This window comes from Macaca mulatta, chromosome 10, assembly GCF_049350105.2.
Source record: "Macaca mulatta isolate MMU2019108-1 chromosome 10, T2T-MMU8v2.0, whole genome shotgun sequence".
Lineage (NCBI taxonomy): Eukaryota > Metazoa > Chordata > Mammalia > Primates > Cercopithecidae > Macaca > Macaca mulatta.
The window spans coordinates 18,997,276-19,012,217 of NC_133415.1; the positions used below are offsets into that span (position 1 = coordinate 18,997,276).

Sequence of the window (14,942 nt, forward strand, 5' to 3'; positions counted from 1 at the left end):
CAAATCTCAGTCCCTGACTAACAGCCTCAGCACATCCGACACCTCCCAGCGTGGGACCCCAAGTGAAGACGAGGCCAAGGCCGAAACCATCCGCAACCTGAGGAAGTCTTTTGCCAGCCTGTTCTCTGACTAACACCATCCAGGCTGGGAGGGGAAGAGTGCTCTGCTACACTCGTCCCCCTCCTGCCTCATCTTCCTTCTCAGCCTTGGTTCCTGATGGGAACAGAATGGAGGGCCTGAGAACATACTTTCTAAATGCCTTCGACCCAGGAACTGATTATATTTGTTCCCATTTTCCTTTACCGTGACATTCCAGCATTGTCTGACTGAGAGGTGGGCCTTTGAGAGCCTCCAGGTTCCTCAAAACAGGCCTGAGAGACGGGCGTCACATCCCTCTGCCTACCCACATACCCCGCTTCCCTGCCAGATAACCAAGTGAGATGTCTGCGAGTGGCTAGTTTTCACATCCTTATTAGTGTTTTGCTCACCTTTGGGCAAAGGCCCCCTCTAGGCCTTGCCCTACCTCCATCAAATGCAGACACTGTAGTCGGACCTCAGCAATATAGGAGGCAATAATCTTTTAACAGTGTTTTGCAAACAAAAAAAGAGAAAATCCCAGCCAGGGGAACTTGCCACCTGCCCACGCTTGTTCCATCCATGCTCAAGACTTGCCCTTAGACCAGACAGGCAAAGGCCCCCATCACACTTGGCCACTAGTGGGGTCCTGAAGCCAAGAAAGAAATGAGACCTTGTATGACAAGTGGGGTCTTGGAGAACACAACAGAAACAGAGGGGCCCTGGTAATGCCACTCATACTCAGAGCATTATTCTTATTTGGACAGCCGAGAGCAGATCACAGGTTCTTGTAGGAATAAAGACGAGTTCACAGAGGAGAAAGAGGCCCGGGACCTCCCAAGGAAAGGGTCAGGTTAGGATCCTGTACCCATTCTGTTACACCACTGTTTGGTCTCTCTGGCCTCCCACCAGGAAAGCCGTTTCCTTTTTACGGATCTGTTGGGAACCAGAGAGAAGCAACAGATGAATGACGTAGGATCTGAAGTGCAATGGCACTCACAAACTCTGTACAGAAAGGTGTTGGCAGGTTACTCAATTTCAAAACGGGCCCCATGGTCAAATATGTTTAGGAACTACTGTTTGTATTTCTTTTTTGGAGATGCATTGTATATAATATATGTCAAAGGCTTTTGGAATTCCTGCAGGAAAGAAATCAGCTTTGTTAAATCCAAACTGATTTGACTCAATAAGTTAGCTGCAGAGCTGGAAAAAGTAGGCTAACTCCCTTCCCAGTGCTCTTTCCCCTGTACCAGCCTGCCCCTCATGCTTAGATAGGGTTCAGAGGTGACCTAAATCACCAAGCACCTGGTGCTAGAAACATAGTAGGTGCCAGAAGCAGCCTCCTGGTCTCGAAGAGAGCCCACGATACTAGAACATAGCTATGTCAGCCCCTTGCCTCCCACTTTGCAACCCGAGATACGTCTTCCCTTTGCTGTCCACGGGGAAGGGAGAGAGGGAGGTAAAAATGGAAGTGGCTCTGGCCTGGAGCAGCTTCTAGTTATGCGCAAGTAATGTAGATTGCTTGGTAATCAGCCGAGATCCATCCAGGTTCCCAGGAGCATAAAAGCAATCATCTCCTTTTTGGTCCTCCAAAACCAAACTGGGGTGGTGACATCAGGGCCAGAGACCCTCTCCTTCTGTGGGCATTGGGTCACTTAGAACTCTCAACCTCAGAAAAGCCTGCCTTCAAGCTGGCTTTTGACAGGTTATTGGCTGGAGACTGGCTCAGTATCGAAAGTGCTAGCTGTGCACCTGGCTGCCAGAAAGCCACTTGGCCTTTAGGGCGGTCCTCTTCACATTGCCCTCTTCCCTCACTCATGATCAGGTCTGGATTTAAGAGCAAGAGACCCCAGGAAAATTCAGAAGTCGTCTCTCTCCTCTTGTTCAAGACCCTTGGTCTGGGATTCAATAATAAGTAGCAGACCTGGCATAAGAAAGATCAGATAAGTCAATTGCCAGTGACCATCGGGAGCCATAATTTGGCAGCTGGAGACTGGTAGGCGCAGGTCTGATTAACACTGGCGAGGATCCGCAGCAAATAAAATAGCCATTGTGTGAGGTGAGAAGTGAACAGCTGAAGGCCCTGTACTCTTTCTAGTGCCCAAAAGCCCACCACCCTTATTCTATCTCCACGCTCGGCTGAGTTCCGTGTTATAGGACAGTCCCTGCATGTCTGGAGCTCACTCTGCCCAGTAACACATCTCCCTTCTTTTTGCTCAATGCAACAGAATAGTCTGGCCAGGAGCTGCCAGAATCCTATCCAGAGGCAGCTGAGATGATGCGGTGGGCAGTCAGACACATGAAGCTGCTGCTTTGCAGGCATCGCTCTCTCATCATCACATTCTTCTAGACCCCCAAGGTGGGTGGGGGTGGGGGTCCTGAGGTCAATATCCCACAGTCATGCCTGGGGGAGGTCAGGTGATGGCAAGGAATAGATCAGACCATTTATAATCCAGCAGAACTTTGCTTCGTCCTCCTGCTGCTGCTCACTTAACCCTTTCACCGCTCCCTTGCAGCTTCTGAAGAAAGCCAAGTGGGGCATGAGGAAAAGAGACAGGAGGTGAAATTCAAAACGTCAGATGCGGGTACCTTTTAAAGCTATTCTGTTAAAAGAAATCTATCTAACAGAAGAGAGTATAAATATTGATTAACGTAAGGTTTGATGATTAGCCAATGATTCTAGGAGTCCCATTACTTAAACGCACACACACGCACACGCACACACACACACACACGCGCACACATACACATACATGCCTGGATAATAACTGGGAATTGACAAATGCACATCCTAAAATCCTGTCACCTCATGATCAGTTAGTTCATAGTTGTCTGAAAACCTGCTTCAAGAGAATGGCTTCCCGACTTGTCCCCAAGAAGATAGGGGTCACTAGTATAAGTCACACGATGAGAGAACCAGAATATCAACCTCTCAGACTTGAGGGTTCCTGGGCCCTTGCCCCTTCTTTCCTGACAAGGGCAGGTGAGGCTTCCCCATTAGAAGGACATGGGGCACTGCTTATAAGAGCAGCCTATTACAAGATCCAAGCACAGAGAGCTACAGGAGTTGAAGTTTGGTTCCTTCCACTTAACAAAAATATATCCACCCTCCTTTCTCAGGGGTAGACCTTTCAAATATTAATAAATAATGCTGTGCGACATCCTGAATAAACGGGTAAAAGAAAACTTGTAGGGCAGGATGTAACCACAAGGTCCACAAGTTTCAGGAGATTAGGAACACAGGAAACCCCTGTGGCAATCGTCCCTCTTCAACAATCTCACCCAATTTTCACTTAGTAATAAAAGACAGCTCAAAACACACAACTGAATGGTAACAGGCTGGCCAAAGTTTCTCAATGTGTGGGCCATGGCCACGGGCAGAGCTAGTTACAAAGGCAGATGAAGCTTCATTTCGGACCAAAGGAGTCAGAATTTCTGGTCACAGGACCCAGAACCTGCATCTTTGTCAATGTCCCCGCTTTGAGTCCACTTTGAAGTGAGACCAGCAACCTAAGCTGGGCTGTGTGGGAAAGCCACTGCATGAGAAACAGTACTGGTATGGGTGTGCTATAGTCTCCAACGCAGCTAAGAACCCACTCCTTTAGTGAACAAAACTAGTGGCCCCGTGAACAATGACCACATGGCCTAAATCCTCCCATATTCCTATATTCCGTCCTTTGTCCTCAGACACACCTCCGCATTCAAAGGATAGCTCCCAGATACTCCAGTATCTGCGTACAACAGCAGCAGAAACTCCTTCCAAACTCCAAATCAGCAGGCATCCTGATTTTTATAACCATGCACAGATATATCCAGATCCATGACATAACACTAGTTTATAGTCAACATGTTTAAATAATTTCCCCACTGGTCTGTGTATGAACATAGAAACCAAGGGCACATAGGTCTCATGGTGACCCCAAAATGGTTGTTTTGTCACACAGGCTAGCACGTGTTCCTTCCAAAAATGTAACCTTTAGTAATTGTGACATTTTGAAATGGGAAAGGGCAAAAAGGAGGGAGAGGGGAGTCATGCTATATAGACTCTAAAATGTTATGTTCGTTGTTTTTTTTTTTGTTTTTTTGCTTTGTTTCGCAACTTTGAGCCAGAGAAAGGCTAGCATTTTCCCTCCAAGCTGACTCGGGGAAGCTGAAACACAACAAAGACCTATTTGATTTGTGCACAATGAACAGGGATTTAAAAACGCAGCCTTAGTGGACAGCTCTACCAGCCAGAGAAAAGTTCTTCCAGATCTTCCTCCCGTCAGCACGATAAAATGGTACTATGCTTTGGTTAAATGTAAAATCAGCTTTCCAAGAACAGTGGAATATCCTTTCTCTTCCATCAGTTCCCTAGATTCTCTTCGTTACTACATTCTCTAGCCTAACATTCAGTCCCTGCTGAATTAACTAATATTCAGATACATTCAAGATAGAACTCACACTCAGTTCTATCTTTCCAAAATTTAAGAGGATGAGAGGTCTTCACTCGCATGGTAACAAACGCAGCAGCAAACCCCATAAAACTGAACATCAACTGCCTTCTGGAAGTTCTCATCTGGCAAGCTAGTGCAGGTATCTTGTGCATGGGTCAAGAGAGTGAAGCTCAGAGCACACTGCTTGGCACCCAGCAGGTGTTCAGGACAAGTTTTAGCTCAGCCCTCCTAGAAAACTATGAAATAAAATCCAAACAAAAGTATTAAGAATGAAATAAAAGGATGTTTTTCTAAGAGTATCAATATATGGAAGTGACTTGCCCAAGAATAGACTCAAACCAACCAAAACCCAATAAAATGAGATAATTGAGAAAGCAGCAGCAGAAAATCAAATGTCAGGTTTTCCACCTCAAAAAGACCTCTTCTAAACTGAATCTGAAGAGGGATGGGAGGAGGCAGAACGAGAACATGACACCGCTCCTCGGGGCCTACAAGAAGGTAAGGTGACTGCAGGGCTGTGAGCCGTAGGGGAGTTGCCATTGTCAGCATCAGTCAGGGAGGCTGGAGTGAGCAGACCAGGACAACTCCACAGCTTCGGCAGCAAAGGTCCAGGACCAAGGAAAGCAAGTACACAGATTGTGCTTCACACAACAAACACAGCAGTTTCCAAACAGCACAGCCTCAGTTCGAACCGGCCCAGGAGCACACCATGTCCTTTCAGGACCTGCCCCTTCCAGTGCCCTAGGGCAGACTAATCTCTTAATGCTTTATTCAACTTCGTAAAACACTGGTGGCTCATTTTATGTGTTTTGAATTGGTGAAAGGATGCAGGTTGGTCACGGGTTAAGCTCGGTAAGTCAGCCTTGCAGATACAAGTGGCAGCTTAATTATCCTGGAGGCAGAGCTCATTGCCTAAGAGCACTTTCACACGAGTCTCTGCTTTTCCTTTATCCTAGAGGGCAAGCTGGCTGGTTACTAATTATAGCGTCAAAAGCTGTCCTAGGCTCCTGAGTTGCTGCTGATATAAGTGTTTCAGCCTAATATTTGGACTCTAATAGAAGGCAGCACTTTTGGTTTGGTAAGAGACAAACTGGAAGGCTGGGCAACAAGTAAGTTAAAGTTGTCCATTTATCAAACACAATGCCTAAGAGACACAGAGGCTCCCTTCTGTTTCCATGCACTGGCTGTTTCCACACAGCTGAAAGAGATGAGCTCTGGACACTTAGACCTTGTATTGAGATGAATTCACTGGCCAAGAGGAAAAGAAGAAAGTGGTTGGGAAATATTTTTTGGAACTGGTGGGGCATTCCTGTAAGGGAAATCAATCTAAAACTAAACATTCTTTCTACAACATGTGTATAAAATACACTTTTTTTTATATATACAGACATGGTCTTGCTATATTGCCCAGGCAGGTCTCAAACCCCTGGCTTCAAGCAATCCTCCCACCTAGGCCTCCCAAAGTGCTGGGATTACAGGTGAGGGCCACTGCACCTGGCTACACATTTTAATCCTTGAAAATCCTAAATCCCTTTCATTGTTTTTACACTGATTAATCTTCCCAAATGTAATTTGTTTCCATCCTCTCACATTCTAAGTGTCTGCTCTCCATGGTCTTTCACTGAGTCTAGAGCAGAAGCAAGATCAGTTCTTTGGCACTCAGTTAACGTACTATGTTTTGCTATGGATTAGCAGAAACTAAATGCTGTAACCTATTGGGGAATCTCAGGAGTGATGTTTAAGCTAGTCAGTTTAAATCAAATCCTTGTTCTATGTGACTTACCCAGTACTTCCCAATGATCTTATCCAGTCATCTTCTACAGTCAACTGAAGACTACACAAAGAAGCACTGCTCATGCATATGGCACAGCAGAGCACTGGGACCCGCCCAGCTCCTCTCTGAAGCTCTGTAATTGGGCCGCTACTGCCTAGAGTAGGAGAGAGGCAAGCCTTAGTGCTGGGCCCTGAGTATAGTGAGCAAAAGAAGAAATGTCCAGCTCCATGAAAGAATTACAGAGTTAATAAGCAAAGCAGTGGTCTCAGGAATTGGAAAGACCCAAGCAAGAGTCAGAATTCAACAGTTTTTACACAAAGAATATCAAAATCTTAAGTTGGAAGGACACCTTCCATGATTTGATTCCCAGCCACATCAAACTTCCATTTATAAATGAGGGGAATGGGGCAGAGAAAGCTCCTGTTAATAAAAGAGGAGGCCACGCACAGTGGCTCACACCTGTAATCCCAGCACTTTGGGAGGCCAAGGCGGGCAGATCACGAGGTCAAGAGATCAAGACCATCCTGGCTAACACGGTGAAACCTCGTCTCTACTAAAAATACAAAAATTAGCTGGGCATGGTGGTGCGTACCTGTAGTCCCAGCTACTCGGGAGGCTGAGGCAGGAGAATCGCTGTAACCCAGGAGACAGAGGTTGCAGGGAGCCAAGGTCATCCACTGCAGTCCAGCCTGGCAACAGGGCAAGACTCCATCTCAAAAAAAAAAAAAAAAAAAGAGTAAAGGGAAAATAAGGGGCTACAGAAAGGCGTAGGACATACCAATGATGTCGAACCACATCTTACTAAGATGCGTTGCTGTGGCACTCTAAACTCCTGCTTGCTTCCATTACAGTACATCCAGGTGATCTCAGAAAATCGTGCAGTGAACAGGCTTCTGTGAAACTACGATTTTCCTCTCATTATACACCAGCAATACATACAGCTCAACAGTCTCAGTTTAATGACAAGAATGTAGGACTTCACAAGCTTCTAACTATAAATTCAGCTTTTCAAGAGGAAATGCGTTGAGGATTGTCTTAAGAATTATTAAAAAAAACTATTGTGAGAGATCTGCAAATTTAGGTTTAGGCATACTGCCAATATCCTAAACTAAGCGAGATTTGTAATGTCTGCCAGTTAGTCTGAGGTGAGGATGGAAAGCAGCACCAGTATCCACAGGACACCAGCACCATCCATGGAGTTCTCAAGGGCCACTCAAAAAAGACTGCATTCTGAACACTTGTTGTTTTATAGTATTTGGTGCTTCTAGTCGTCACCATGTCCTCCCACACCCATTACACACATACACACATCCGCTGCATAGTGCAACACAACATTGCAAAGCCACAAAGAAATGTATCAGAGAACTAGTATATGGACCCAACAAAGCTTCAGGAGGACCTTGTTAGACCCAATTAAAGCCATATGGCATCTAGTGAACACATTTTTAAAAGGCTGTCCTGTAGCTCAGATATTACAAAATACCACAGAAACAAATGTAAACAACTCCAATCCTTTACTATACATTAAGCTACTAAAAGTAACAGGCCTCAAGAAAATCATATTATTGACTGAATTTTCTTCACTGTGATTATAAAAAAAAAAAACTCAATATACATGTGTAGCAAAAAAAAAAAAAAATTCACTTGTATGTAGGACTCAAAATATTCTTGCAGCACTTAACATTCCAAGCCATTTCCTTATATGCAAAACAATTTTTAAAAAAGCAGGAAGACATTGGCAATATTCCTATTTTCTGTAGATGCTAGTAGTGGTTTATTCCTATGTTGTGAATCAGATTTTGTCACTATAGCATGTTTCTATAGTTGTTTGTATAAGTCATTTGTGTTTGGCCTTTTTCTTGTTGTAGAAAAAATAAATCTTGAATTTTGTGTATTTAAGTCTGAAAAGCAAAATGTTCTTCAAATAAGAGGCTATCTTTGAAGAACAATACCTGATTAGCACTCACAGCAGTAAAACTTTTTTAAAAGATATCATCTACTTAAATTACAAATTAGGGACTAAGTGTTCAAAACACAAGGAAAACAAAATCATAACCACCTCATCCCAGGAGCCACAAACAGGAGTCCCTAATACCAAATGGCCTTTGAACAACATTGCTTCACAGCCCAGAAAGTTCCACCACAGAACCCAAGAAAGAGCTGCAGAGAGAGAAGAGGTGGACCTGAGTGGGTGTGTGGCCAAAGCACCCACCCCAAGTCCAGTTCAACCAAACTAGCTGCTTTCATTCAGTTCATAAATCAGGCCTTTGAAAAAGATAGAGCACTGCTAAAATGAAAAAACAAAACAAAAAAAACCAAAAAAACAGAAACCCCTTACAAAAATTATCTGCCTATGCTATGTTCTGATAATTCTGAAATGTCCAAATAACATTGTGTATCTGTTCTGAATATTTATTACATATCTTTCTGTAATAAAAATCAAGACCACCATGTCATTTACACTTTTTTTTAATCTGGTAAGAAGAGCATCAGAAAACAACCTTCGATCTAGAGGAGAACCAAGAGCAGGGAGATCAGCAGCCAACTATTCCCAAGGCCAACCTTGCCACAAAGGAACCTTTGGGTCACACCACCCCTAAGGGCTGTAAATATATCTCTTAAAAGGCTTCTGGGAGTGCAATTCTCACCACTACAATCAGAAATAACACTCGAGATCAGCACCCCAAGGAGTTGACATCTGTAGTTTAGAAACAAAAACAAATGGAGCTCCAGAAATGAAATTACAAATCAATCACATGAATGACAGGCGGCCGTCAGTTGGCCGACCCCTACTGGGTCTAAAGGGAAATCTGTCATTGGGGCCGCCTCGCCCTGGCAAGATGGGGTTAGGTCCTGGGAGTGGGCCAATTGGATCAAAGCGTGGTCTGAGTGGAGGGAACTGGCTGGGCGTCTCCCCAGGACCAGGAATGAGTGAATTGATTGGGTCTCCAACATAGGGAAGTGTTGGTCTTTGGTCATATTCACCCCCGATAATTCCTGGAGGAAGGCGGGAGCTAGGAAATGGCCTAGGGTGCAAGGGGTTGGGATAGAATGGAATGCCGTGAGTTGACGATGGCAGGAGCATCACAAACCGCCCTTTGGGGGATTCTTTTCTTTGTATGTGCCTCTTCCTGTACAGCTGTAGAAAAAAGAAAAATAAAAGAACAAGATAAGGTAAGTGATCTGGATGTTTCCCTGTAGTTCTAATTTGCTTTCATAGTAAAGATCTATAGGTACACCTCAGAGATATTGTGGATTTAGTCCCAAACCAATGCAATAAACCAAGTCACACAAATTTTTTGGTTTCCCAGTGTATATAAATCCTACGTTTACTATACTAAGTGTGCAATGGCATTATATCTAAAAAGACAATGTACTTAAAAATATTTAAAAATACTTATTGATAAAAAATGCTAACAATCACCTGAGTCTTTAGCAAGTTGCAATCTTTTTGCTAGTAGAGGGTCTTGCCTCCACGTTCATTGCTGCTGACGGGTCAGGGTGCTGGTTGCTAAAGGCTGAAGTGGCTGTGGCAATTTCTTAAAATAAGACAACAGTGAAGTTTGCCACATTGACGGACTCTTCCTTTCATGAAAGATTTATCTGTACATGCGGTGCTGTTTGATCGCATTTTACCCACAGTAAAACTTTCAAAATCAGAGTCAACCTTCTCAAACCCTGCTTCTGTTTTGTCAACTAAATTTATGTAATATTCGAAATCCTTTGTTTTCCAGGAATAGATTTCATTCCAAGAAACCACTGATAAAGAAAAGGTGGTATATGTATACCATGGAATACTACTCAGCCATAAAAAGGAATGAAATAATGTCTTTTGCAGCAACTTAGTTGCAGCTGGAGGCCATTATTTTAAGTGAAGTAACTCAAGAATGGAAAACCAAATCTTGTGAGAGCTAAGCTATGAGGATGCAAAGGCATAAGAATGACGTAATGGACTCTGGGGACTTAGGGGGAAAGGCTGGGAGGGAGGTAAGGGCTAAAAGACTACATCTTGGGTACAGTTTACACTGCTTGGGTGGCGGGTACACTAAAATCTCAGAAATCACCACACTAAAGAACTTATCCATGTAACCAAAAACCACCTGTAACCCAAAAACTGACTTTTTTTTTTTTTTTTTGAGATGGAGTCTCACTGCTCTGTCGCCCAGGCTGGAGTGCAGTGGTGCGATCTCGGCTCACTGCAAGCAAGCTCCACCTCCCAGGTTCACACCTTTCTCCTGCCTCAGCCTCCCAAGTTAAGCTGGGACTACAAGCGCCTGCCACCACGCCCGGCTAATTTTTTGTATTTTTAGGTCAGATGGGGTTTCACCGTGTTAGCCAGGATGGTCTCAATCTCCTGACCTCGTGATCCGCCCACCTCGGCCCCTCAAAATGCTGGGATTACAGGTGTGAGCCACCACACCCGGCCGACTTTTTTTTTTTTTTAAAAAAACCACTTTCTCTCTTCATCCATAAGAAGCAAGTTCTCATCCATTCAAGTTTGACTGTGAGATTGCGGCAATTCAGTCCCATCTTTAGGCTCCACTTCTAATTCTAGCTCTCTTGCTAGGTCCATCACATCTGCACTCCTCCACTGAGGTCTTGAACCCCTCAAAGTAATCCATGATGATTGGAATCAACTTCCAAACTCCTGTTAATGTTGATATTTCATCTCCCCGCCATGAATCCTGAATATGCTTAATGGCATCTAGAAAGGTAAATCCTTTCCAAAAGGTTTTCAGTTTCCTTTGCCCAGATCCATCAGGAATCACTGTCTCTGGCAACCATGGCCTTACAAAATGTATTTCTTAAATAATAAGATTCAAAGTCAAAATTACTCCTTGATCTATGAGCTTCAGAATGCAGTTGTGTTTGCTGACATGAAAACATTAATCTCCTTGCACATCACTGTCAGAGATGTGGGATGACTGGCTGCATTTGTCCATGAGCAGTATTTTAAAAGGAGTATTTTTTATAAGCAGTAGGCCTCAATAGTGGACTTGAAATATTCAGTAAACCATGCCATAAACTACGTACTGTCATTCAGGCTTTGTTGTTCCATTTACAGAGCAAAGGCACAGATTTAGCATAATTCCTTTTTTCTTTTTTTTTTGAGACAGAGTCTTGCACTGTCTCCTGGGTTGGAGTGCAATGGAGCGATCTTGGCTCACTGCAACCTCTGCCTCCCCGGTTCAAGTGATTCTCCTGCCTCAGCCTCCTGAGTAGCTGGGATTACAGATGCGCACCACCACACCCGGCAATTTTCTTTATTTTTAGTAGAGACAGAGTTTCACCGTGTTAGCCAAGATAGTCTCGAACTCCTGACCTCAGGTGATCCGCCTGCCTCGGCCTCCCAAAGTGCTGGGATTACAGGCGTGAGTCACCGCACCAGGCCTGAGTGAGCATAATTGTTAAGGGCCCTAGGATTTTCAGAATGGTCAATAAGCACTGGCTTCAAAAATCACCAACTGCATTAGTCCCTAAAAAAAAAGTCAGCCTGTCCTTTGAAGCTGGGCACTGACTTCTCTCTAGCTATGAAATAGATGGCGTCTTCTTCCAATAGAAAGCTGTTTCATCTACATTGAAAATCTGTTGTGTAATGCAGCCACCTTCATCAGTGATTTTAGCTACATCTTCTGTATAACTTGCAGCAGCTTCTCCATCAGCACTTGCTGCTCTACCTTGCAGTTTCTGTTATGGAGACATTAGAATAGTACCTTATGAAACAGTATAATATATTCTTTTCATAAGGTACTATTTTAACTAGCTGAACAGCTGATGACTACTCCAGCACAAAGACAATTCATTTAAATTTTGTTGCAACAAAAGAATGTTTTACAATAAGTAAAGATGAAAAATAATCATTGTGTTAACATTTTTTCCATATAATTATAAGAAAATAAGGACTGAGTCTAAAGTAAAAGTTGAAAACATTTTCATTTACTGAAATTTAGCGTAAATTAAATGAAAACAGATTTCATTACATCATATAAAAGTGAAAATATACCCTTAATATATTAATTCACTAGTCATTTCTGTGTTATGGACATTAGCCTTAATATTTAAAAATACCTACTTCTTTCCAATCTGTGTCTTGAACTCTGACAGTATTGTCTGCAAAGGAAAAATGAAAAATAAGGATTTAAAAACATTTCATTCATCCAGCATTAAACAATGGGTTTTGTTTTTCTCCTAAGAAAAGTGAAACTTACCCATTAAGCATGAGAAAAAAAGAAAATAAAAACTAATCATTTATATAACACACACTATGTCATTCATATTTTCTTATCTAATTCAAACACTTTCTTGATGGTTAAGGGTGATCACCGCTGCTCTGTGCTACCCAGTAATTCAATGCAGTGACTCCTCAGGGACTATGGAGAAACATGTGGCTACTCTCTTCCTACATTAACTGGTTCTACACTGTATCTTCTCCCCCTAATCTCATTTAGGTGCGTCACCTGCTTCTAATCCAATGTCTCATGTTATACCAAACTGGGTAACCTCAGAGTTTCTGTATTACAGCCCATGTTCATTACTGGAGGTCACGCTGACTTAGTCTTTCATCCATATTCCGGTTACACTATTTTCTCCCAACCATATCCTGAATGACTCAGCTATCAGAAGCATGACCATAACTAAGTATTTTTTAATGTACTTCTTTATTTGAAATAATGTGAAATGGGGAAAAAGAAACCCATTCAACTTTAAGTATACAAAAGTGTTTGGACAAAAGGTGATGATATCTTCTCTACAAGTTACTACATTAGCAAGGAAGTAAGGTTTATAAAAGCTCTGGCCCCGTAACATTGTATCTATAGAAAAATCTGAACAGCTTACAAATGAGCTTGTGGGCCACAATCTAAAAATTAAAGAATAATTGTGCTTTAATCCTAAACTTGAATATACAAGTGAAAGGATATTTGTTCCTTTTATGAGTATTTATATCATACCCTGCTTTTTCTCAGTGCTTCCATATACATCAGTAATTCTGCCTTTTCTTTTTTACTATATTTTTAATTCTTTTTTGAGTTGGAGACCAGCCTGGGCAACACTGCAAGACTTTGTCTCCACTAAAAATAAACAAACAAAAAAGTTGGCCAGGTATGGGGGCGCATGCCTATAGTCTCAGCTACTTATGAGGCTGAGGAGGGAGGATCACTTGAGCTCAGGAGTTGGAGGTGGCAGTGAGCGATGATTGCGCCACTGCACTCCAGGGCAACACAACTAGACCCTGTCTCAAAAAAATAAAATAAAATAAAATAAAATGAATTATTTTTTGAGATGATGCTTTCTTGCTGCCAATTGAGACAAAATAACATTTTAAATGTCAAATTCAGGGACATAAAAAAAGCAAAAAGAGGACCTCAGGAATCAAAGAAGAGGAAAGGAACAAACCAGGTCATTTACACTTCTTACATTTTGAAATTTTAAAAGAAAAAAACATAAATAGGAATGCTATTTATAAAATAAATATGGATTTTTCCATTGTGGGTTTTTTTGTAACACGACCCATTAAATGGATTTCATGACCCACCCCAGGGTCAAACAATCTGAAAACACCAATATGTAGTAAAATGGTGGCAGCAGAAAAAAAGTTCCACAATCAGGTTTTTGGCCTTGTAGCAGGAAATCCTGATGCACAAGTTCTACCATCATCAGTGCCACAATAATTACCAGGTCACCATAATGTGACCATACAGAAATAAAGCTGCCCTGGCAACATGGAACAGGTCAACAAAACTCTCTTAACTTACACACTGGTCTCAACCATGAAAGCAGTTCAGAAATGCCAGCTCATTTCTAAGTCAGATGCTGACTATTGTCTCTAGCGAGAAAATAAGCCTGTCTTACTTTCATTTTTCTATCCTGAAATAATCTTACACTAATGAGCGATTTGTGTTGTGCAAAATACAAAAATGAGAGGGTTTTAGGGACACAGGCAAAGGTATATGAAGCTTAGAGTCAGTCTCTTTAAGGCCATTAAGATTATTTGCAACAGAAAAATCCTACAACTAAAAACTTTTGGTGAGCTGAGTAATTAAGACAATAAGAAAGAGCCTTTTCTTGTGAATATGTCATTATGGAAATCACCTCGAAAATCACGCAGATACAAAAACCTCCACAAAAGTGGGTCATTTGAAGCAGTAAAGAGGTCACGACAAACTGCAGACAAAGACAAGACGGAACGAACATCCAGAAGTCGGAAGATCCGTAGTTTCAGTTCCAACGGGAGGACGACCAACCCAAATACATCTGGTAGGCTCAGTGCTAAAAGGAAAAAAAGAGAAGTAACAGGTATTACTGAGTAAAGAACATCTGGCTTTCTCCACACAGTCAACAAAGTTGCCACCTGTTCCTTTCTAAAGTGGCAAAAAATTAGATGGTACTCTTAATTATTCCCAAGTATGCATCATCTACAACGAATTTTTAACCCCAGCTTGACTATAATTACTACTAACTCATGCAACTCTAGGCCCTTACTCCCTTGATGTTTTAGTAGAAAGACAAATGCTTTTTAATATAAATCAAATAACTATAACAATTGCTAAATTCTAGCCAATGGCCTCTTCTGTCTCAAACATTATTCAATACAACAGTATTTCTTTATTCAACTACAGAAAATGAGTAATTCTTGGCTTTTATATCTGATTCCCTGC

At 42.3% G+C, this 14,942-nt stretch overlaps 2 protein-coding genes and 2 long non-coding RNA genes across 8 annotated transcripts in view; 2 read left to right on the forward strand and 2 right to left on the reverse strand.

Moving 5' to 3' along the window:
• Positions 1 to 4,791, forward strand: part of SYN3 (synapsin III) — a 553,834-nt gene extending 549,043 nt beyond the window's left edge. For 3 of the 4 annotated variants that reach the window (XM_028827102.2, XM_015149984.3, XM_015149988.3), the window contains exon 14: positions 1 to 4,791. In XM_028827102.2, coding sequence (XP_028682935.1) covers positions 1 to 133 — 133 coding nt within the window. In that variant the 3' untranslated portion in view covers positions 134 to 4,791. 4 annotated transcript variants of the gene reach the window in all.
• Positions 1,674 to 7,026, reverse strand: LOC144331779 (uncharacterized). Its single transcript, XR_013399202.1, has 2 exons — positions 6,760 to 7,026; positions 1,674 to 5,960 (listed from the first exon to the last, which is right to left on the reverse strand). It is a non-coding gene; the product is annotated as an uncharacterized LOC144331779 (long non-coding RNA).
• LOC144331780 (uncharacterized) lies at positions 5,426 to 8,736 on the forward strand. The gene is made up of 2 exons (XR_013399203.1): positions 5,426 to 5,903; positions 6,757 to 8,736. It is a non-coding gene; the product is annotated as an uncharacterized LOC144331780 (long non-coding RNA).
• The window catches only part of FBXO7 (F-box protein 7), a 24,347-nt gene continuing 18,139 nt past the window's right edge, over positions 8,735 to 14,942 (reverse strand). Inside the window, 3 exon segments of one of the 2 annotated variants that reach the window (NM_001257458.1) lie at positions 8,735 to 9,424; positions 12,359 to 12,396; positions 14,377 to 14,553. In NM_001257458.1, coding sequence (NP_001244387.1) covers positions 9,038 to 9,424; positions 12,359 to 12,396; positions 14,377 to 14,553 — 602 coding nt within the window. In that variant the 3' untranslated portion in view covers positions 8,735 to 9,037. 2 annotated transcript variants of the gene reach the window in all.